General features: G+C 42.4%; 1 protein-coding gene across 1 annotated transcript in view; it reads left to right on the forward strand.

The window, feature by feature from the left end:
• Positions 1 to 2112: 2112 nt before the first annotated feature.
• Chsy3 (chondroitin sulfate synthase 3) overlaps positions 2113 to 24798 on the forward strand; it is a 253749-nt gene continuing 231063 nt past the window's right edge. The window contains exons 1-2 of the mRNA XM_225912.10: positions 2113 to 3039; positions 5835 to 6118. Of these exons, the coding sequence (XP_225912.2) occupies positions 2232 to 3039; positions 5835 to 6118 (1092 nt within the window). The 5' untranslated portion in view covers positions 2113 to 2231. The remainder of the gene's footprint in view (positions 3040 to 5834; positions 6119 to 24798) is intronic.

Consider the following 24798-nt stretch of genomic DNA (forward strand, 5'->3'; position numbering starts at 1 on the left):
TGAAGAGCAGCTAAGAGCTGTGCTGGGGAGTTGGCCGATGTGTAAGCAGATGTGGTTCTCAACCACTGACCACACGAAATTGGGAAACTCTGAAAATGTACTACCCATCCATCACAGGGGCAGCTGACCACGCGGGGCGACTTAAATCAGAACTAATTGAAATTATATAGAACTGAAAATACATGTCCTCAGTCACGCTTGTCACATTTCATGTGCCCCTAAATCTTACGTGGTCACTGGGTACCATGAGAGCACTAAAGAATATTCCTTATAGCAGACGTCTATGAGTTAACACTGAAATGAAAAATAAATTGTCGAAAATATATTGGAAACCAGAAGAGTCCTGCTTGGTTGGCTAGCTTTATTTCCTAGTTGAAATTCGACATGGAAAAGAATAGGATGGTTTTCACTCCCATGAGTCTCAGGGCAAGCCTCAGACGTGGAAAGGAAAGGAGGTTCACTGTCAAGCAGGAGCCACCTTCTGTTAGCTGGGCTCGTGTACAGCCAGGGACTGGCGTGGAAAGAACCGTCTTGCAATGGTTCCAGGCAGACTTACTGTTCCAGAGATGGTGCCAGCACCTTGCTCCACTGGGCCATTATGCCTAATGCCATTCAATACCATCCCCGTTGAGGTTGATGTATAAAGCAGAACACGGACATTTGAGAAGTAAGAGGTTTGGGATGTCAGACACACCAGACCGTTAGATACACAACCTCCGAAGAACAAATTTGAAATGTCTCCTTCAAAATATAACTCACCTTCAGATAATTTCTTCACATCATTAAAGTAATTTTGGCCAATACAATTTAACCATTTTGGGCTCCTTCACCAGAGAGATGAACTAGCTCCTGTCAGTGTATCAGAATAGGCAAGAACAAAGATTTCACCTCTATTTTATTTTATGATTAAGTTTTCTGGGATGAGCATTTCCTCAGTTTGGTTCTTTGAGGCTTTCTGGTTTGTTCGAATTTTGTAATCATTTGCTGGTCCTACTTAGTCTTCTTCCCAGACAGAAAATGATTCATGCTTCTTATTTCCACACAAGAGACTACCAGAAGAGTGGAGGAAGGGACGCTTAGGCAGCCCCACACTTCCCAAGTCAACAGGTGGAGGATAATCTTTGCAAGTTCTTTGGGGGTTGAACACCTCCGGGTCCCCATTTGCCTTCCCCTTTCCCAGCCTTCGAAGAGCATATTTCCAATCTCAGATTTTTCTCAGGAGACTCCAAGAGTAGCTGATGCTCTGACCAGGGGAGGGAGGGTAAGAAAGATGCAGGTAGGGCAGCTAGGCTGGGGCTGACCGTTGGTTTCCTGGCAATGAGTGGAGAGAGAGGGCGCGGCACAGTGGCAAACAGTAAGAGTAGCCACTAAGAACCAAAACCACCAAAGTGGCTCTTCAGACCCCAGGTGAAAAGCGGTGGGAGAGGGTCACTCTAGGACGCTACGAACCCGGGGCTGGGGGAGGGGAGCCCACCCACAGCAGTGCGAGCTTTCTGGGGGCTCAGGCGTCCGAGTTCCCTGGAAAAACCCAGCGGTGCAGAGAATCCGGGAGGAGCGCAGCCGGGGCCCGGGAAGCGGTGTCTCTAGGGCGGGGGTGGGGGCGGGACGGGACCCAGAGTGGAGCCAGAGGAGGGGAGACCAGGGGACGGCCGCGCTGGAAGCCGGAGGTGGCCGCACAGGCGTCGTTTCCTTCCGGAGAGGAGGATGGCCGACCCAGGCGCAGGCTGGGGGGTGTCCAAGGGCGGGTGATGGGGAAATACCGCGGCTCGCGCTTCCCCACGCCTGGCAGCCACGACACGGGTGGCTCCTCCTTCGGGCCGGTCCCGAGCCCGGCAGCGGGCGGGAGGGAGGCGGGGAGCGAGGGCGGAGGCTTCGGGAGGAGGAGGGATCAGGCGCGCCTGTGACAGGGTGGCAGCGGAGAAGCGGACGCGTTGCTGCCGCCGCTCCTCCTCCTGCAGCTCCTCTAGCGGCCGCCGCCGCCTCCGCCTCCGCCGCTGCCGAAGTTTCACTCCCGACCCTCGGCGGGAGCCCTAGCGCGGAGCAGAGCGGCCACCTCGCCGGGAGCTGCAGCACAGCTCGGTGTGCGGAGAGCCAGCCGGCGTCCGCGCGCAGGCTGCGTTCCACGGCCCCGGGTTAGGGGCGCGGAGACCCAGCCGGGGCGACAGCCAGCCTAGGGAACCCGCGACAGCGCCCACACCGCCCACTCTGCCTCCGTGCTCTGAGCTGCTACGATGGCGGTGCGCTCCCGCCGCCCGTGGGTGAGCGTGGCGCTGGGGTTGGTCCTGGGTTTCACCGCCGCGTCCTGGCTCATCGCCCCCCGGGTGGCCGAGCTGAGCGAGAAGAGGCGACGCGGCTCCAGTCTCTGCTCCTACTACGGTCGCTCAGCTACCGGGCCCCGCGCGGACGCGCAGCAGCTGCTCCCCCAGCCCCAGTCCCAGCCGCGGCTCCAGCAGTCGCCGCCCCCTGCCAGCCACCAACTCCCCGGTCCTCTGCGGCCGGAGGTGGCGCCCGGAGGTCCCAGTTTGAGGAGCAGCCCCTGGCAGCAGCCGGCTCCGTTGCCGCAGAGGAGGCGAGGACACAAGCCCGAAGGTGCGACGGCGCTTCCCGGCGCTCCGGCTGCCAAAGGGGAACCGGAGGAGGAGGATGGGGGCGCGGCTGGCCCTCGGAAGGGTGGCCGACCGAGGAGTAGCCAGAACGGCAGCGGGGACGGGGGCGCCGCTGCCCCGACCTCCGGACCCGGGGACTTCCTGTACGTGGGTGTGATGACCGCACAGAAGTACCTGGGCAGTCGCGCGCTGGCCGCGCACCGGACCTGGGCGCGCTTCATCCCTGGCCGCGTGGAGTTCTTTTCCAGTCAGCAGCCTCCTAGTGCTGCGCTCGGCCAGCCTCCGCCACCTTTGCCTGTCATCGCGCTGCCGGGGGTCGACGATTCCTACCCTCCCCAGAAAAAGTCCTTCATGATGATCAAGTACATGCACGACCACTATCTAGACAAGTATGAGTGGTTCATGCGCGCCGACGACGATGTCTACATCAAAGGTGACCTCCCAGTGTTAGCTGTCCTCCTCTGCCCACCTCCCAATTCCTTTCTCTGCTGTCAACCCCAACCCCTACCCACCTCCTCCACCGCCTTTCAGTCAGCACCTGCTCTGGGCTTCTGCAACCCCCTGACCCGCGATCCCCACCCCTCGCATCCGCCCATCATTTTCGCCTGCACCTCCTCTCCTGCAGTCTCGACCCTCCTCATACCTGCTCAGCTTTACTCACTTTCCTCGCTCTTGCAGCTGTTCATTCCATCTGGCTCAGGTCTCTACTCAGAAAGTGAAGAAAGGGACCTCAGAGCTAACCCAAAAAGCCATTCCCGCCCCTCCCCCCAAGCTCGCGGTAGGTGATAGTTTCCCAAATCTGTCCAGAGGGGCGTGTCCTGGCTGGAGGCTAGCAAGATGCAAGCAAGATGCTGGCTCGAGCAGGGCTGGGTGGTTTACCTTGTTGCGTTACTACCCTGCTCCTTTGTCTCAGCTTAATCTGGAGCAGTTTTAGGACAGCTGCAGTTGAGGATAGACATCGTTTACTGTTCCCGGCCCTTGTTTGAACATTCTGTGGCTTTTAGAAACTTGCTCCACCCGGAGACCTTGAATACACCCACCAGCCCAGTGTGCTGTTCCTTTCAGCCTAGCACTCAGCTATTCCCCATTCTCTGTCACACTTTAGTAAAACCCAGCGACAATGGGTGCTACTCCCCAAAGGTCAGGTGAAGAAGAGGGACTTGACAGTGTATTGGATTTATACAGACTCTAGTACCTGCAAGCTGCATCACACATGCTAACAGTAGGAGCTTTCCAGTTGATCTTGGTAGCTGCAGCGTTTGAACAGATTCTAGAATTACCCAGACCACACCATACAGCCACCGCATGAGGAAACTTTGCCAGTGTTAATAGAAAGGGGTATCTTTTTATCCAGATGGTCAGCAGTTCTGGTCAGAAGATTTCAGAGCACAATAGCTCAAAGTTCCTTAGAGCACAGGAGTCAACTTTTTGGTTCAGACAGTGGAAAAGATGGGAAAGGATTGCAAAGAAAGAAATAGGCTTGTCCTGGAGGAGCAATCCTGTTGTCCATGCGCCCTAGTTCTTATTCTGAGGAGCGCAGTCTCTTCTCAGCAGGTGCTGACTACTGGAAGATCTATGACTTTGTCATGATCAAGGTTAACACCCTTCACGTAATACAAGGGCAAGCAGTTGATGTCCTGTTAACAGAGTTGCTCTGAGTTTAAGGGGGAGAAGCAGATAGATCTCTGTGGTGCCATTTGTAAGGAGAGATTTTGATAGTTAAGTGCAAACAAGTCTATTATGACTTCTTTCCTCAGATGTGGCATTTATGGTAGAGTCAAAGAAAAGGTGTTTTTCAGAGGTATTGCCTTCTGCTTGTTGCCTTGAGGAACCCAGACTTCAGGGTAATTATCTTCTATTTCTCATCACAAAAAAATTCCTGGCAAAGAGGTTGTACTTCTTGGTGTTCATTAATAGGGTCTACTCCGGCCATTTGCTTTAATGATTGGAGTATATTGCCCCTCAAATCTTTGAAATGCCACATTCTGTTTCTATGAAAACGAACATGCATTTCTATTAAGAATTCAGGTTTTCTTTTAAAAAAAATTCTTGTTGACATCTAGCGGGTGAGACAAGGGATGGAGACAGTGGCCACACACCCTGTTGATCAAAAATGAGAGTACCAAGGCTGACTGAGAATATTTTAGAGGGTGACAACTTATTCTGATGCATTGCTATATAGAATATCAAATGCTTTGAACTTTTATAGCTACAGGATTTTATCTTAAATTCCTTCTTTTGGTCAACTTACAACTTACAAGTCAGTACAGGTCATTATTTTGATTGTAATGTTCATGATTTTTTTTTCTCTAAAACAATGCCTTTCTAAGTTCAGTGTCAAGATGAGGTTTCATTTAAATCACTTCCTAAATAATGTAGTTTGTATATGACTGGAGTTTAATTAATGAGAAACACCCAACCAAGTCAATTATATATATAAAAAAATCATTGGATATTGGAGCTATGGAGATAGCTTAATGGGTAAAACTGCCTGCCTTGCAGGCACTAGGACCAGAATTGCATCCCCCAAACCATGACAAGAAGAAAAGCAGAATACATATGGCGGAACACTCTTTGGAGCTCTCTGGTCTGCCAGTCCAGTCTCCTTGCTGAGCTCCAGGCAAGTGAGAAAGACACTCTCCAAAATATGCACCCAGGCCAGCTAGAAGCACAGTCTTTAAACCCAAAGTGATTGGAACCAGAGGGAGAACACCTAGGGTTGAACTCTTTCTTCCGTGTGCCTGAATGTGCTGTTGTATCCCCACACATAAGGACGTAAACACAAAAATACACACAAAGGACATTATTTATTAGTGACCACAGATTGCCAGAGAAATACTAAGTATTAGCATTTGATAGTATGTTGTGGGAATCTTTATTACTTCAAATGGACTGACAAACGGTCTTTATTCTCCCTATGTTTATCTCACCTCTGCTGAAATTGGATGACAGATTCGTTAAATTGTGTCAAGGTTTAAGAATACCCATAATTTTACTATGGGACCGGGAAAGCAGGGAAGGCAGCATTTGAAACGTAAATAGATAAAATAATTAATACAAAAGAGGAAAAAAAAAGGTGACAGAAAGGAGAATTGTTTCTCCTTCTTCCCACTAGTATAAGGTGTTCGAGGAGGTTAAGAGAAATGGCGGAAGTTCTTTCACTCCATTGACCATGGTAATTGCCTGTGAAATGAGGACCGGAGGTGACTCTTGGCTTTCTCCTTTCAGGTGATAAGTTAGAAGAATTTCTAAGATCCCTAAATAGCAGCAAGCCTCTCTACCTGGGACAGACGGGCCTGGGGAATACTGAAGAACTTGGAAAGCTGGGGCTGGAGCCCGGGGAGAACTTCTGCATGGGAGGACCTGGGATGATCTTCAGCAGAGAGGTTCTCAGGCGTATGGTGCCTCACATTGGCGAATGCCTCAGAGAAATGTACACAACTCACGAGGACGTGGAAGTTGGAAGGTGTGTTCGGCGCTTCGGTGGGACGCAGTGTGTCTGGTCTTATGAGGTAAGCCTTAAGGTGCGATGAGATATTCTTGTATTACAGGTGCGCGTCACTCTGCATCCTGGGCTACAATCCTATCCATTTACTTATCTTTATTTTCTTAAAAATCACGGTAGCTGACTTCTGTGGATTTGGACGCTACTGCAGGATGCATCTTCCTTATTAGACCCAACGCCTCGCTGAGCTTTTGTTGTTAGCATGAATCTTAACTTTAGGCAAACTTTTGGTTACATCTCTGCCACTGGAAACAAGTCCCCCAACTCACTTAATTTGTCTTTTTGGAGTTTGTAGGCATGCGTATTCATTTGCTCTCTCTAATAAGAAGGCCAACTGTAGTTCCTTCCATGTAATTATTATTATTTGTTGACCTGTTTTTCTTCACACGATAACAACTCTCTGTTTTCACATGGCTAACATGTGGGGTTCTTGAGAACATTCAAGTGGGAACTGAGTGCTTAGGGGAGGGTCAGCAAAATGGCATTCACGATAGGTTCATTTCCAGCACTTTACAGCTTTATTTAAGAGAATGAAAGTAATCCGGGGAAATGCCTGAGGCTGTCACGTGACTGTTGTTCTCTAGACTTTGTTTATGTCTGTTTTTGTGACAATTTATCAAAAGCCAGAATTATTTAACTAGGGAAAGTTATGGACTGTTATGACATTGTGGCCATTAGTTTAGTGGAATTGTTTTTTCCCTTTAGAATTTGGCTTTGAAATGAAATGAATTGTCCTTTAAAATAGTTTTCCTGAAAGATAATTTTAGTAACAATTGATTTGATGCTTAAATAATACATTGCAATTTTAATGAAGTTTGATTTGCAGGGGTTTTTTTGAGTTTAATTTTATTTTACCTTCCTAGTGGACCCAGTGCATTTTAACTTCTGTATTTCCAAAAGTTTCATAAGTTAAGTAGGTAGGATACATTTAAGGAAAATACATTTCATGTGAACTGATTGTTTCTCAAAGTTACATGGTTCCTTTCACTATTTTTCTTTCGGGGTGTAATATCTATTTAGTTTTTTAAAAATGTCTTGTGATACAATTCATTGAGGTATTTTAAATAATTATTACACACAGAAAAACTTATGATAATTATGTATTTGGGATCCGAATTAGGCACATTGAGATGATTATACAACTAATGGCTTTCAATAATAAAGTAGCAATTTTTATATTATAGAGCTGTCCTATAGCTTTGGTAATTCATTCTGGTAATTCTAACACTTGCAAGCCTGACGAGGTTAGCTTGAGCTATATAGCCAGACTGGATCCTAAACGTAAAACAAAACAACAGTATTTAGAAGAAGATTAGCAACAAAGTATTACAACTTTTCACAAAAGGCAACTTCACTGAACTCAATGAAAAAAAGATTTGTCTCTAATATAAAAGTATCTGGGAAACAAACAATAATGTATAAAATGCATTCAGCTAATTTCACCTGAGGATAAGCTTCAGCAATTTTGAAAGGATGAGTGGATGCAAAAGGGAAATGTGGAGTTCTTGATAATTAATTGCCTTCAGTTAAATAGAGAGTTCTAGTAAACATATCTTTTGTCTCCCACATTCTCATTGATTCAGCTACAAACGTCCAGTCTTTACCTTGTGCTTTATCTGTTCATGTTCCATGACAAGAAAACGTCCTCAAGGGATGCACAAGCTCTCTTGTGGGCTTTACCTTGGTGATATTTCCTATAACCTTTGCAGTATGTTTAAATTTGGAATGACACTTGTCCGTCAAAGACTTCAGAGTCTACACAAAACAACGTCTGGTTCTAGCATTGGAACAAAATAAAGTCTCCTGAAGTGCAGAGTGTAAACGACACCCTGAGCAGCTTCAAGGCCCTCAGACAGTGTTGAGTTTCTGTCGGGGTTGTCAACACACACTGGTTACCATCGTCTCCGTGCTGTGCATGGTGCCTAGTGGTATTCAGTCAGGAACTATATGACATGGATTCTTAAACTTTGCTCACCTAGCAGTCATTGATAGTGTTGATTCTTTATTATCAAAAGAGTCAAACTAAAAATTAAAACCTTCAGTTACATGTTACATGCTTTAATGATTTTTGACAAAGTGTGAGAAAGCTGTATTGTTTTATTTTAGAAATACCAAGAACCCAATGAGAGTAAACTGACCGTGAAACCCAGAGTGCTTCTAAATTGCATTATAATGTAACCAAATTAAAGGAGAATGTGTGGAATAGATTATTTTAATCTGCACTGTTTAAGAATCCTAAACAGGTTAGACTATACCTACTTATTGAAAAGTGACTCAAGCAATGCCTAGATTCACTTCAAGAGTTCTGTGCTGTTTCCTGGGTCAGTCTCAATGGGAAAGGAGGTTAGTGCTTTCCCGTTCCCACAAACTCAACTCTTCTCTTCTCTTCTCTTCTCTTCTCTTCTCTTCTCTTCTCTTCTCTTCTCTTCTCTTCTCTTCTCTTCTCCTCTCCTCTCCTCTCCTCTCCTCTCCTCTTCTCTCTCTCTCTCTCTCTCTCTCTCTCTCTCACTGAAAAAAATAAAATTACAGCAAAACTCTTTAGTAAAACAAAAACCTACATTTACGTAGAAACATCTCTGGAAATGCTATAGCAATTTATGTGTGACTGCCCCCAAACCCCAAACAGCTCAAGTGGTCTCTGGTAGGCAATCTGCTTGGTTTTGAGGAACTCATCTCTTAAGGCAGCCAGAACCTTCTCTTGCTACATATATCCTTGGGACTCTGAGACACTAATGTGTAACTTCAGTGCCTGGCAATCAGATGCTGACAGTCTGTTTGCAGGTGACTTCTTCTCCTCTCCCCATCTACTCTCCCACTTGGTTGTCTTTCGAGGTACACAAAATGCTGAATGCCATTGGAGAATATCGATCAATACTTTCCGACTTGGGACTGAGACATCCATTTTCCAAGTTGTTAATACTGAACCACTTCCCAGGTTGCTGCTGTACACACACACACACACACACACACACACACACACACACACACACACCCCTCAGGTGATTCTGTTGTACACTGTCTGTGCTGGAACTGATCAGCCCCTCTTGCTGGCTAAGGTCAGATGTCTAGTGGAATGCTAACTTGACTGCTCTGGATTTCTGGCATTTTAGGAGACCATCAACATTGCCTTAGCAATGGGGGTTTTAAAGTTTTGTGCTTTTAGTCTTGTTTTCTCTTTCCTTCAGTGTAGGCAGTTTTCAGTTCTCTTCATGTATCATCAGACACCAGGATTTCCATGGGAATTTATTTTATATGCCTTGCTCAAGCTGATAAAAAAAAAGATTTTATTTTGAGGGAAACAAGCCTTGGGCTACACATTTTAGGAGATCCCTTTCCATAAAATGAATTTTGGCAGCAAGAATAAAATTGGTATTTTTAAATACTTGGTTGTGAAGATTACACTTAGTTGTAATTAACTCTGAGTCACCTGTCATGCATGGTTGTCACATTAAGGAAAGAAATAAAATAATTCCCCCTGGAGTAGATCAATCAAGAGCAAGAGTAGATTTCATCAACACTTGATGCTTCCTGTTCCTCTGTCTTCTGTCTGTCTGTTGTATGAGTGTGAATCTGAGTCATTGTCTGTATCTGTGTTTGTCTGGTGGATGTGTCTGTCCCTCACAAAGGGCTTCACTCTGCCTTTATTGAGAAACACAAAGAGCACCACAGGAAGAAGGACAAACTTTCCTGATGCTGTGACCCTTTAACCAAGTTCCTCACATTGTAACAACCCCCCAACAAGACTATTTTCATTGCCACTTTGTAACTCTAATTTTGCTACTGTTATGAATTAGAATATAGATATCTGATATGCAGGATATCAGATCAGATTTTAAACCCTGAGGGGGTCACACCCACAGGTCGAGAACGGCTGCTTCACAAATCTCTGTCAGGAGTTCTACAAGGGATTACGTCACTGGCTCTAACTGAACCCAGCCGATCCCGATAACAAGCATCATTGCTTATCCACCAGTGTCCATAATGGCTACATTAATGTCAACTTGAGGAAGTTATTCACAGCTTCTGTTTTTGCTGCTTTCAGCAAATGATGTTCACACACATTACCTGAGCCAGGGGCGTGGAAGAGTTCATAATTTCAGATTATAGCAATACGTTATCTTAGGTTGTAAAGATTGTTAACATGGGTAACCTAAGGCGGGTAGTGTAGGTTCTAACCAAAGCAAGTTAAACAGCTCGAGGGCACAGTGGGCTAGCAGTCTTACATAGCTTTAAGGTATATTATTCACTCTGGCTCTGAGGTCCAGAAAATGTTCCAGTCTCTTAGAAAGAAGAATTAAACCCTTTTAGAAATCCCACTGTGTATCATGGTATACTCCTATTTTTATTGCAAATTAGCCTATTGATACATTCATGTTTAGTTTGTTAGCAGTATTGAGTTTTTTTATTTAGTATTACCACTTACACGTAAGCATTAAAATAATTTCAACTTCATTAATTATTCTCACCCCGTGAGTTCTACCTTTGATCACTAATGATCAGTTGAAGACTGTTAGTTTTTCTCGGTTTGATTTTTGTAGTAAATTAAAGCCAATGGGAAGACACATGATTTAACTACATGTTGTTTCAGAAGCCAGTTTTACATTGGTTAAAAATATTTTTCTGTGGCTTTACTGAACCATCTCCCATGATTGAACAGAATTTTATTTGACTCTTTTCATGGCTAACTTAGTGTGAGAAGTCTGGTGTTCACTTTTGGCCTATTAATGGCTACGAACACTGTAGCAAAATTTATTTTACAAAAGGATGTGTTTCATGAGTTGTTCTTGGGCTTTTAAGTATCACCAGAGAGCTGTGGCATTGGACTATGTTAAGGTCTTCATAGTATCTTTTAGCTTTAAAGTCTCTCAGCCATTCCCACCAGGCTGTTGCCTTCTTCTAAGATGCTCCTTAGCGTCTTCCTGGTCTTTGTGAACTTTCATTTCTTCCTCCTCCTCTACCTCCCCTTTTACTTCACAGTCAATTTTGTCTTCCTTTCCCCCCTTCCCTCTCTCTTTACTGGTACATGCACGAGTGTGTACAGGTGTGTGCACATGTGTATGCCGGCCCTCATTTGTGTGTCCCTGTGTGGAGTCCAGAGGTTGATTTTTGGCGTTCCCCCCCAGATGTTCGCCAATGCATCTGCTTGAGGCAGGAACTCAAGCTGAGCCAAAAGTTCACCTTTCAGGCCACTCTGTATTCCAGTTCTGAACACTGGGGTTATAGAACAGGCTGCCGTGTGTGACTTTCGGTTTGGGTCTGGGGACCTGAACTCAGCACCTCATGATTGCACAGCAAGCACCTTAGCTGTGGAGCCATCCCCATGCTCTGTTATCAGAATGCTTGTTGTCCCCTAGAACTAATGAATAGGTGCAGTAGAGGCTGAGACAATGTTTTCTTTTTTTTGTTGTTTTTTGTTTTGTTTTTTTTTTTTACATATCTAGAATTCAGTCTTTCAGAAGTTTTTGTTGTCACTGTTGTTGTTGTTGTTTGTTTTTGGACTGCAAACTTCTCACATCTGCTTTGCTCCCTGTCCCATTTGTCAAATGAAACCACCCTGAACTGTCTCTGTGATTCTCTTGCTGCAGCACTCTTTTCTCCATTGTGCAAAAATAGAATAAAATAAAATCACCTCCCGAAGTTAAAAGTCACCTCCTAAAGTTATGGGAAACACAGTGCAGATGTCGGGGCTCTGCAAGCTTCAGGCATTTCCACGGCTAACTGGTCCCTTGTCACCTGACCTGAGACAATGTATGTCTTCTGAAAAGATGCTTTCCAACAGGTGAAGATGCTACCAAGTTTGAGAGATGCCTCCAGACAACTGGAAACAAACAGAATGCTAACAGGGCACCCACCACCTGTGAGGTTTAAATGCTTTTCTTCCCTAATAAGTCACAAATATTCAAGTTTCTTGAAAAAAAAAATCAAGTCAATTTCTGGTTCTACTTTCATTGTCTTGTTGTCTGAAACAGTGTGTTCCCTGAGAAACGTTAGTTCAGCTGTTTTTCTACTTAGCAAGTATTCAAAATCCAAGGGCATGCACCAGATGTTGAAGTGTATGTATGCCACGTTTCTTTTGTAAAATGGTATAGCTTTTAAAGGGATGTTTTGTTCAAGGGATGTAATTGGTGCATGTACAGAAATCACCGAGACGTGCGAGCCATTATTTGATGTTGCCAAATACCAAAAGCAGTCGAGGGAGGTGGGGATTGAAGAGCTGCTGGGCCTCACAGGCCCAGTGTGGTTCTAATTTAACCTCTTAAGAAACACGCTGGTCCGAGCCCAGTACCAGGCCTCATGTGTGTTTAATGTTTTTCCGTAGTGGATATTAACAGTTCAGTAAGTGCGCTACACGTTTATGAATTAACTGAATAAACATGATTTATTCTTTAAAACCCAACGGGCACCGTCTGGAGCCTAACAGACAATGAAATTGATTTCTTAATTGTTTTGAGATTCTCAGGTCTTTATTTACTGATTCTAATTTTGACAGCGGCATTCTTCACTTGTTGTGTTCAATAGTATCTGAAGACTTGTTTTACCATCTCTTTTTGTTTCACTAATTTTTATCGGGAGCTTATTTACTTATAAAACCTCCTATGTCACTGAGAGATGGCCTAAATATGCACACATAAGAGAAATAACTATTGAAGTTCAAAGTAATCAAAGTAAATGAAACTTCAGAAAAATATGGCAATGACTATAAAATGCATATTGGCTCTTATTTTCTGAACATTAAATAATAGTTCTGAACATTAAGACCTAATAAAAAGAAGCAAGGGAGAGAAGGGAGTGTGGAGGTATATCAGACCACATTCCTAGTACCTCAGCTAATAGAAGGTAGCAGGTGTGCTTGGGTGTTTCGTGTAACTTCCCTCAATAGACACCAGGGCTGGAAGGCAGAAGGGCAATCCTGTGCATGAAATTCCCTATAGAGACAACAGTTGTCATCGAGTGCAAAAGTGTTTGGTGTATTGCTGGATTTTATTTTGAAATGAGAAATGTTCTTCAGAGATTAATCTGTGGCTAAATAGAACTGTCTCACATCTATTGGGCTGGCAAACTGATAGCTTGACATGTTTGCGTCTTGTTGTTGTTAAAAGCTGAATGGACAGTTATCGTGGTTTTGGTTGAGAGACTGTGACTTAGCTAATCAAAGGAAGGTTAGGGGACCGTTTCAGAAGTCACACTTGGCCACCTCTAGGACAGGGCAGCCATCCTATTTGAGGAGCTTAGATGATGAGGTTGAATGGAATTCCAAACAACTGGGCCTAGCATTAAACCACCATTACATAACCGTGAGCTGATGGTTAGAAATGTCTCTTTTCATAAGTAATAATTTAATTTTTGAGGTAAATTTTGCAAACATAAATGGAGATATAGGAGGATATACACTTACAAATAAAAGCTGTATTTAATGAGGTAAAAATCTGAGAACATCAAGATGAATTCTTAATGAAATGAGGGTATTTAATGTATCCTGAAAATACATCTGTTAAAGCACATTTAAAGTGTTCTGCTCATATAGCCAGCTTCTTTCACTTGCCCGTAGAGCCCCCTTTACAGTGTGTCATGAGCCCACCTTTCTCATCTTATGGCAAGGACCAGGAAGAGGACTCTGGCTTCTAGCTCACCTCTTGCCTTCAAGTCTGACAGAATCGGGTTCCCTCAGATATGTCTCTTGATATTATTTCCACTCTGCACCATGGAATCTCCAGTTGAGTCTAACTGTGGTAATCCATGTTATCATCAAGATGGTGTCATTCTTATTTAGTTTTATTAGCTGGGGCATTTCTTAGTTCACCAAAGGTATCATTTAGTAACTTTGTTCTCTATTAATGCCCTTCATTTCTGTTGTCCACTACCAATTGCAAATTACTCCTAGATCAGAACTACCCCCGTTCCAATTGTTAGTTTGCCATTCACGAGCTCTATGGCGGTGGACAAGTTATTGTGTCTCTTGCTTCTCTGACTTTCATTTCCTCGTCTACTGAATGACATTACAATAATTTCTATTTACAGGGCACTTCTGGGAAGACTAAATGGCTCAATGTGTTTAGAAGCATTTCAGAGTAGTCGCTAGTACTGTTAGATGTTTTTGAGGAAGGAAAATGCCATAAAACAGTGCCAATTTTACAGAGCCATTGTGGGGAATAAAAAGGGTCAATAAATTGAAGGTCTTTAGAATCTTGCCCAGCACACAACCAGCCATGTGTTCATGTTAATTCTTTCTAATATCCAAAATGGCAGTGTTTATATGCCTTATGCCCCATAGGTAATTACCCCAAGAGGATAATGTCAGTTGGAAAGGTCAGTTATAATGGGTCTTTGAAAGGTCTGCTCTGCTATAGTAGGGGATTCAGTTTATTTATTGATTGATTGATCAATTGATTGATTTTTGTATTCATCTGTGTGAGTGTAGATGCCAGAAGAAAGCATCAGATCCCCTGGAGCTAGACTTGTAGGTGATTTATATAAACCACCCGACATGACAGGAGACAGATTTGGGTCTATTGTAAGAGCAGTATGTAATCCTAACTGATGCACTCTCTCTCTAGCCCCGGGGTAGTGGTTCTTTATTTCTACTGCACGGTGGGATTCTCTGAGGGACTTTGAAAATAGTTATGATATTGGAACCAATAGCTGGTCCAATATATCAGAGTCTCTTACAGGGGATGCCTGCAGCATGAGTATCATTTGAAATAGCCTGGGTAACTAAGGTGGATACGGTGTTGACACCAAAGTACCCACTAGAATATATGCACAGCACACATTCCTGTTTGTTCTGGGGTGGAGCCCATGCCTTCAGGTTTGCACAGAAGTACTTTACCAAGGGAGGTATCTTGCCAGTTCTCTAGTGTATTGATTTTAAGTTAACTCTCATATTTAAATATCCAGCCAACATTGAGTTATTCTCCATTTTCTTCCCTTTTCCTGCAATCGTAGAGACTAACAAAAACTTCCATATAATTGTCATCCATTTGTTTAAAACAGCAAAGTCCCCAGACGTTAAGACAATAATATAAAAATATCACTTACAGCCTCATGGCATCTCATCTAATGACTTGCTCAAATATTGCTTTAAAAAGAACACCAAAGTGGATTTTCAGGCGTTCTTAGAACTATTTTCACACATTCAGTACTTGAAGAGTTATAGCTCTTCCTAATGACTGTATCTGAGTGGTATATAATAACCGAGTTCTAAAACACTTGAATGCTGATTCCCATTATTTTGCTGCTGTTATATTGACTTATTGCATTGGACTTTGGTGCTTTAAAGACAAAAGGCATTAGAGCGACTTGTATGATAAATTGCAGAAATGGTAACTTTATAGATTTATAGCTCTTTCGATGTAAATTTGATGTCATCTGCTTGTCACTAACAAACATTCCTTTGCTCAACACTGTACTGACTTCTCTGGAGGTGGAGACTACGTGATACTTTATTTTAAATAAAAGAAGGAAATGCTCCATCGAACTGGAAAATGCTGTGCATCCCTCAAATCTTTAGTACCATACAGGACACTTGGCAGATAGGAGAGAGCATTAAAGGCTGAGCAGTATCAAATTGTGTGTTTGCATTAAGCATATCTAAGGTACAAAAAGTGTGAATTTGAAGTTGTAGCAGAATCGCGTTATAAAGCATTTATACATCAAACTCAGAAGTTAAGATGGGTCTGTAGACGATGTGTGAGCAAGTCTTAGAATTTCGTGGAACAGTGTGGACTGGAAAAAAAGCGTAAGATTGTGAGAAATCCTTCTGGCTGATGTTAATGAGCAGCCGGTATAGAAAATCAGTCCGCTGGGTCATAGAAAGCTTTGATGAGCTCTGAGTGGAGAGTATCACACAGATGTTTTTCTTAATGGCTCTAGTGCAGGAAGATGCCTTAGCGGCCCAATGCTTGAGGACAGGGTCTTATGGGATTTTGTTATAGCTGCTGATCATGTGAGATGAATCTTAATGAAAGGGCCAAAGAAGAAACGAAGAGGATGAACTTAAGATCGAGAAGACAGAGTTGGTCACAGAAGTGACAATGTAGGCATGCAGTAGTAGATTGGGGAAGGTGAACGTGTCACCTGGGTGTTAGGTTTGAAGAGGAGAGTATTCCCAGAGGTTAGGTACTTGAGATGAGCTAGTCTGAGTGACGAATGCTTCAGGGATTACCAGAACACAGGAGGATGTCTACTCAGGGCACACCAAGTTCTACTCCTTATTCATGTACTCAGCAAACAGTCAGGAGCATCGCACGCCCAGCCGTTCTTCCACCAGTTGCTGTTTCAGCAAATGTTAGAACCACATCCCGACCTTATTTTCTAGATTATGAACGAGGTAAATAAGCTTCAAAAGACCCAGGAAGGCTGAGAGAGGGGGTGGGGGCAGGGGTGGGGGAAGAGAGAGACAGAGAAAGACAGAGACACACAGACACACAGAGAGAAACAGAGATAGAGACAGAGAAAGACAGAGGTGAAGACTGACAGAAAGAGAGACAGACAGACAGGCAGGCAGGCAGGCAGACACATACACAGAGACAGTCAGGCAGATGGGGAGTGGTACACAGCTCTGTGTAGGGAGCCAAGGTGGGCTGTACTGAGAAGGCAAAGTATGAGTCGCACAGGGAACAAAGGAGAAAATTGGTCAAATGAGCACGCACAAGTAGCCGAGAATCAGCTAGAGGGCACGGTAAGCCCAGCCGGAGACACAGACTGGAGCGTTGAAAATGCAAGAACAGAATGGAGAAAGAAGGTGGGAAGACATCGTGTATGGCTTTGACATTCTCTGGGAGCACTTGTACAGAGAAAATTGAGGCCCATGTACCTTGAACAAGTTCTCTGGCTAGTAAGGAATGGGTTCCAACCCACAATGAACAGTATCTTTTACTGTCTGCATGCATTTACTTGAATCAAACCTCACTTCTCGGTAAAGCAAATATTGTGTAAATGATCATCTTACGGCTGACCGTGATGGCAGGTGCCTGTGGGTTCTCCAGTCAGCTCAAGGCCCCGAAATGGGAGGAGAACTTGAGACTGGATGTCTGAGACATTGCATTGCAGAAGGAAAAAAAAATCATGTTCACAGCATGACAGTTCTGCTTTTGGATTAAAGTTTTGTTTTAAAAATTCATTTGTCTTAAATTTATTTCAATAAAATGTAAATACTGAGTAGAGTAGGTTGAAAATAATATATAAAGCATACAAATACAGAGTGAAAGATATTCCTATTTCTGTAATCCATCTGACTTTAGGATTTTCCTCCCAATAACACTTTTTAATTTTTTTTTTGTAAGAAAACTAAGACTCTTCTCTCTTTCCAGTTCCTCTTGAATGTCAGAAATCTCTGATTTAGTTTCTTTCCCTGGCTCTTTAGTTTTTAATGGGAAAGGGAAGATGTAATATATTCATTGTTCTGAACATTAATTTTTTTCAGTTATCATCATTGCTGCGAGCTGTAGTTTGATGAGTAAGCCTCCCCTCCGAGATGCTCATGCACCGTGTGCCCAGCTGGTGGCGCTAACGAGAGGTGATTGGATTGGGAGGGCATTAGCTTCATTAGTGGGTTATCTAAGGATGAGCTTGGAGCTGCAGTGCCTGGAGGAGGGGGAGTCTGGTGGGAAATCAGGTCACAGGGGCCTGCCTTCGGAGTGCGTTCCTTGTGCCTGGTGGTCCAGTCTCCCTCACTTTTTCTGAGCTGCCACTAGCTGAGCGGCTTCCTTGGTCACATATTCATATCACTGTAATTATTGAGTAATGGAGAGCAGGCTATGGTCTAGACCCTCCGAAACCCAGTGAGCCGAATGAATCTTCCTTTTAAACCGTTTCTCTCATGCATTTGTTATGGTGACAACAAAAGTGTTAGCAGAGACTTACTCTTCTATCAGTGCTTCATTTTAATGGCTGCCTAGAACTTCAAAATGATTGAATTATCATTTTCAGAGAACCACGTGAGTTTCTGGAGGACTAAAAAGGAAAGTAGACTCCACGGCACTCTCAAATCCCCATCTTTATGGGCTGCTTTTGATTCCCAGGAAGTGTTGGCTCTCCCAATGTTTAGCCTGTTCAATATGTCTTACTAGTTTTGCAAAGACTTGCCAAGTTCCTCCTGGGAAGATAATTTGCTGTGTGGTGTTAGAGGTAAATGCTGCTAAACTCTGCTTGTGGACTATGTGATTTCAGGGAGGGAGTCAACAACATACAAACCAAGGAACAAAGATACACGTCTTCCTTTGTGGAACTGACACCTTGATTTATGAACATACAGTAATGTTTGGTGCGGTAATTAAGTTTAGGTTCTTCGACTAAAATGAATTTGAACTAATAACTTCAGATTAATTACTCAGTCTATTGCTATTAGTCTGTTCTCCTTGATTTTCTACCCACACAGTTGCTTAGAATAATTTAGTGCTCATTTGATTTCTCTGCGGCTGTTTCATATTCTGCCTTTCTCATAACTGACCGTCATCTTCCTTTGTTTCCCATTCCATTAAATAATCTTAACACTTCATGGAGTTGTGACACTTCAGACTTCAGAGAGAATGCCGACCGACTTGTAAGTTAATAGAGACCTACTGTGTGTAGTCTTAAAATTATAACCCATAGAAAGAACAACAATGCCAAGTAACCAGACACCCCAGAGCTTCCAAGGACTAAACCACCAACCAAAGAGTACACATGGAGGGACCCATGGCTCCAGCTGCATATGTAGCAGAGGATGGCCTTCTTGGGCATCAGTGGGAGGGGAGGCCCTTGGTTGAACGCCAGGATGCGGAGGTGGGAGTGGGTACGTGAGTGGAGGAGCACCCTCATAGAAGCAGGGGGTTCTGGAGGGGAAACATGGAAAGGGGATAACGTTTGAAGTGTAAATAAATTAAATAACCAGTTCTTTTTAAAAAAAGAGCCTTAGTTAATCAGCCTTTCCTATCATTTCAGACTTGTAAGCTGACAGCAAGACCTACTGTGTGTAGTCTTAGACCCCTAGTTGATCAACCCTTCCTCTTGACACCATTTTGCAGTAAAGGTTTTGTTCTCTCTGCTTGTCACTCTCCTCTCAGGGATTATTCTTGTCATGATGTTGCCACATGATTTAGATGTACATCCAGCGCCGTAATTTTTCTCATGGACTATTTAATGAAGTGTCAGTTATAAAAATAATTTCAAACCCAACAACAGAGTCTTTTCATTGGAAGAACATTTAATGGCATAAATTAGTTTTTAGGGAGACCTAGGCAGTCTCAGGAATACCAGTATATTAATGAAAATATATACCCATAACTACAGGATGATATAATTATGGTACCTCTATAAAAACATTATTAATTGATATCAACTATAAATTTGGGTATTCATAACATTTTTAAGGCTCTAGTTTGAATACATTTTAAATTACGTATATTTTAATTTTAACTGGGCTCTATGCTTTTCATCTCTAATTCTCATTTTGAAATATTTCTCCTTTATCAGCTCTCTGGTTTTAGTGCTCCGTTACCATATTTAATTTTGTCGCGGTGTGTCTTGGTCTGATTTCTTTGGTGAAATACAGCTGCATCGACGTACTCGTCACACAGTATGTTCTACATTTTGCTTATGTGCCCCTGTGACACTTTGGGCTGATGGGCACGCGCCTACGTGCTGAGTTCTGGATGCTGTGCTTATAGGTTTGTCGTAGTGTATTGGACTGTACCAGGGCTTTAACGCTTGAACTGATTTGAAAGGCACAAGTGTTCAGTCTGCTCAGTGTACTTCTTGAAGCAGCTGATTTTTTCCCCATTTGGCAGACAGTCGCAGTGTGTGTCTGAGGGTTACTAAGGGGCACCACGTTTCAGTTTTCTGATTTAAAAGTTGAGTCGATCAACTTTAAGGGGATTTTGTGGAAGATTATAAGCCATGATACTGACAATTCCCAACTGAGGGGACATGTTTGAATTTTTCAAAGAACACCTGCTTTCATCCCATTTTTTTGCTCCAAAGATTTGTGATTACAAAGAGTCTGATTAATTATTTAAAGAATTGGAAGTATTAATGCTTTTTTATTTCCCCTTCTCCATGTTCCCATTAAATTCTAGTGTGTGCTATACACATACATTGAGGATAGACATCCCGTGTGTCAAAAGCTCTCACATAGCCTTGCAGTGCTGCCTGCAGATAATGCCTACAAGATAATATGGAGTTAGCAGTCACAGATTTTAGAATATTAGAAAACTATGAATGCTACATTTTTCTTAGGTCATTTGTGTCATAGTTTTTTTCTATGAAATATAATTATTGTGGCTGAATTAATCCACCTCTGATTCTAGAATGGGATCTAATACATTTTCTGTTATTTAAAGATTAGAAGGTAATTCCAGTGGCATTATCAAATAGTTTTGATAAACTATATTCTTTCCCCTTGTCAGGGTTACTATTAAGGTAAATTTAGAGGAGAATATTTCATCATTTTTGACACTTTTTGAGATATTACAAGTTTGAGTAGTAACTTATTATAGCATAAACACATAATAAATTATCCAGAAGCCAATGTCTATCTTGTTGTGGCCCTATGAAGGTTTACTTCTTCTCATTGTAGAATAAAACAGTGCTATTAATTGAAAAGTCTAAAATCTTATGCTTATGGTGAGCTGTAACCTACATTTGATTAATTGAATAAACAATGCTATTAATTGAAAAGTCTAAAATCTTATGCTTATGGTGAGCTGTAACCTACATTTGATTAATTGAATAAACAATGCTATTAATTGAAAAGTCTAAAATCTTATGCTTATGGTGAGCTGTAACCTACATTTGTAAGTATATAAAATGATAATTACCACAACTGTTCAGCATTAGATATGTGTATGTTTCTACAGTTGGTACTCTGCACTCTGAGGGCTCCTGAGCTGTGCAGGGGTTTGAGGAGATGTTGTTTCTTGTATCTTATGCTACAAGTGCTGGTACAAACGAGAAGTTTCACAACTAGCAGAGATCACATAGCTGAAGAATTGACAGTCTTGTGTTGAACTGTAATTTATGTGATTCCATTGGCCACATCCTTTTCAAATTGTTACACTGACATCACGGCTATAAATTCAAGAGACAGCCTTGAATTTGTAGTTTGAAACTGGTGTCATAGTAGATAGACCAGGCTAGCTGTATGTGCACACATCACTGGACTAAGTTGGGAAAGAGCTCACAAGTGAGCAAGATTAGACAAGGATAGAGTTGAAAGCAGTATCCAAGGATTGTACTGTCTTCTCTTCTAGACATGTTTGCCCGTTGAAGAGAAAGGAATACTGTCTTTCCAAGATAGGTCTGTAAGGTGTGGATACATGAGAGCAAATTTGCTGTTGCTTTCTGGCTATTAGTATGTTTCTAGGAAATTAAATAGAAAAATAACATTTTTAGTAGAAACAAAAACTGTCTTTACTGGGTGTCAGTGTAAAAATAAGTCTGTGGGCTGTCAGTTATATCTAAATGACCTTTATATTTTCATCTGTACTTTTACGATCTGTACTTTTATGAGAGTGCATGTGGACATGTATATCTTGCTTAGTGTGATATATTCTGAGAATTCAGCATTTTACAGGCTAAATATATCTTGTTCTCCTCCTGGGTGTGTATTACCATATATACAAAATGAGACAAAATATCTAATGTCTATAATGTTATAAAAACTATTGGTTCAGGCATTTAAAGTGAATTTTTCATATTAATTAGTTTTCAAGAATGAATATCTTCTACTTAAGCTAAACTATTAATAATTTCTTATAAAACTCTCTAAAGATAAGTAGTGTTATTATGACCTCAATTCTAATCATCGTTGCAAGAAGGCTGTGATGAGTTCTAGACACGTGCTTAGCTTCTGATATAATGCAAGAAGTTTGAAGTCCATTCAAGCCCTCTAAAACAAACTCCCATTTTTGAGGCTTAATGGAAACATGAAGGCACACAGTAGGGCTATATCAGGGCAGTAGGACATACCTGAATGAGCAGTGTAACCACTAAGTATAAGATACTATGCTTTGCTCAAGGCACAGAACCTCCTTAGGACTGAGAACGAGTGCACAAGAGTAAGAATGTGAGGAGCAGAAGCACACACAGGGCAGGGAAGGGGATGTTTACATGAGTCATCACTTGGGATCATGAGGCTTGTCAAGAGAGTTTCATGAGTAAGTTGATCTTAACCTGAAAAACTAAGTAGGGAGACCTCCTAAGCACAGACAGAATGTGATAGGATGAGTTGACTATGAACTCCCAGACCTCAAGGCAATCAAAGTCAAGCCAGTCAAGGTCACTTGGACCTAAACCTTTTCTACTCATAACTACTTCTTACTTGTAATTTTTATGCATATATGAATATACAGTAGTGTCAATCAAACATTTCATGGTAATAAATCACAAATTTATTTAAATCTATAAATTTGTATATGCATTATTTTTTAGCTTTAATTAAAGACAAAAGCAGATTTACACACAAACATGAGTGTGCTTGCTGATTTTCAAAGAAAGTAAAATATTGGCTGAAATTTTGATAATGCAGAATGTAGAACATATTCAGTATTTTTGGGAGTTGATCAGCAGTTTGGTTGTTTAGTCATCAATCCCATTTTGTGTATTTTGTACCAAATGGCAGAAGAACAATAAGGGCCATTTCAGAAATTGATCCTCAGTTTTTCTGAATCTCAATCCAAATGCATTTAGTGATTTCCTATGACACTCAAGTCACCGGCTCAAATGGCAATTCTCAAATATCAAACATTCTAACATGGTACCATCCAAAGATATTTGACAGTTACATTTGGAGGAATGATAGTAGGGAAATGTTAAAAGCCTTTGTTCTCATAAGTCATTCTATAAGATTATTAATAATAAAGCATCACAATGCGTAGCATAATAGTTTCTGAGCTAAGGTGCTTCAGGCATTGTCTAGCATGATCACCAATGACGTGCAATGTCTGTTTAACACCAACACTGCAGTGAATTCCTTCCTTGCACTGCCAGAAAGACCATAGGCTCTTCATGATTCATCTTTTTAAATGAATTTGGCTATTGCAGGCTCAGAAACATTTTACAGCCGACAAATTATTAATAACCCCTGTACTCACCATATGATGTCTTGTGGGGTCATGCCCCAATTCAAGAGACTGAAGTCTAGATCAGAGCTGTATAGGAACAGATCTCAACAGCTACAGGGGACAGCCAAGGTTCTACAAGTACCGAGTGAGTGATATGGCCCCAAAGACCTGAGCAGTTAGAAGTCTACAGCAGAGATGACAGCCCTAAAGCAAGGACACAGTGAGAATGAGTGTTCATGTCTACTGCTGGGGACCATGGGTCTTCATCAAGACTCTTCAGGTTTCCAACATGTATATACAGGTGCACATGTATTTGTGTGCATGTGTATCTGCATTGAGGGCAGAGGTCAATGGTGGGTGTCTTTTCAGTCACCTTCTTACGTAGTTTTGTGACAGGATCTTTCTCACCAAATGTGAAGCTCACACCCATTTGCCTTAGCTACATGGTCAGTTGGGATCCGTCTGTCTCTGCCTCCCCAGCACTTAGATTACACTGGATTTATTTACTTATTTGTTTAAAATCATCAGTGCTGGGGATTTAATAAATATCATCAAGTTTACACACAAGCACTTTACAAGCTGAGCTATCTCCCCAACCTTGTAACTCCTTTATTTTCTATTTATGTCTTTTTCACTTTATTTATTTATTTTTTATTAGATATATTTCTTTACTTACATTTCAAAGGTTATTCCCCTTCTCGGTTTCCTGACCATAAGCCTCCATTCCCTTCCTTCCCCTTTCCCCATACAGCTATTCACCCTATACATCACCCTTATTGCCTCCCCCCATATTCCCCTGCACTGGGGGGGGGGGTCCAACCTTGGCAGGACCAAGGGCTTCCCCTTGCATTTCACGCTGTATTTCTATCATTTCCCCCCTTCCCTTTCCTCACTCCGATTTCTCTCATGTTCCCCCTCTCAAATTTGTGACCTCTCCTTTACAATTGTTACATAGATATACTTAAGTATACAAACAATGCATTTCCTACTGATTTTTATTTTAGCATTCCTTATATGGAAGTGCATTTATGATTTGGGATCAGATAATCTATCAAGTCGCTCATCTTAGAGAAAAAAATTATGCACTTCTGTCAGAAGCTATTACTTGCTTGTAGTTCTTCATCCAGGGCTGGGTCTTGTGAAATTGTCCTCATGCATGTTGGCTTGTCACCTGGCTTTGCCATTATGCGTATCCTGTTTAGATAGCCATATTGTTGAGATTTTAACAGTGCAACTTCCCTACCATATCTAAAAGCAGCAAGCATACTGGTTCTCCCATTCTTGGAACCTTTCCATTCCCTCTTTTGAGCCTCAAGTGTAGCAGCTGCATTATCAGTTTATAGGAGGCGTGTAAGTCCCTGTACTCACAGATAAGCACCAGTGAAACCAGGAATGTTAAACACACAGGGTTCTCTCCTCAAAGGGAGAGGTGTTTTCCTGTTAAACTATTTACTGCCCAGAAGGTTGGGAGCAGAGATGATTAATAGCCTGATGACCCCTACACTATCTAAACGGCAAGGCCACACCAACTCCCTCAGATCCTTATCTTAAGGCTGTTTATCTCAGTCAGTCTATAGCATTATTCCCTGGAGACCCTTACCATAAGCACTGCTTGCCTTGAGTCTGCTTCCTTACTAATCTGTAGAAC

The sequence above is a fragment of the Rattus norvegicus genome, chromosome 18, assembly GCF_036323735.1.
Source record: "Rattus norvegicus strain BN/NHsdMcwi chromosome 18, GRCr8, whole genome shotgun sequence".
NCBI classification, from domain to species: domain Eukaryota; kingdom Metazoa; phylum Chordata; class Mammalia; order Rodentia; family Muridae; genus Rattus; species Rattus norvegicus.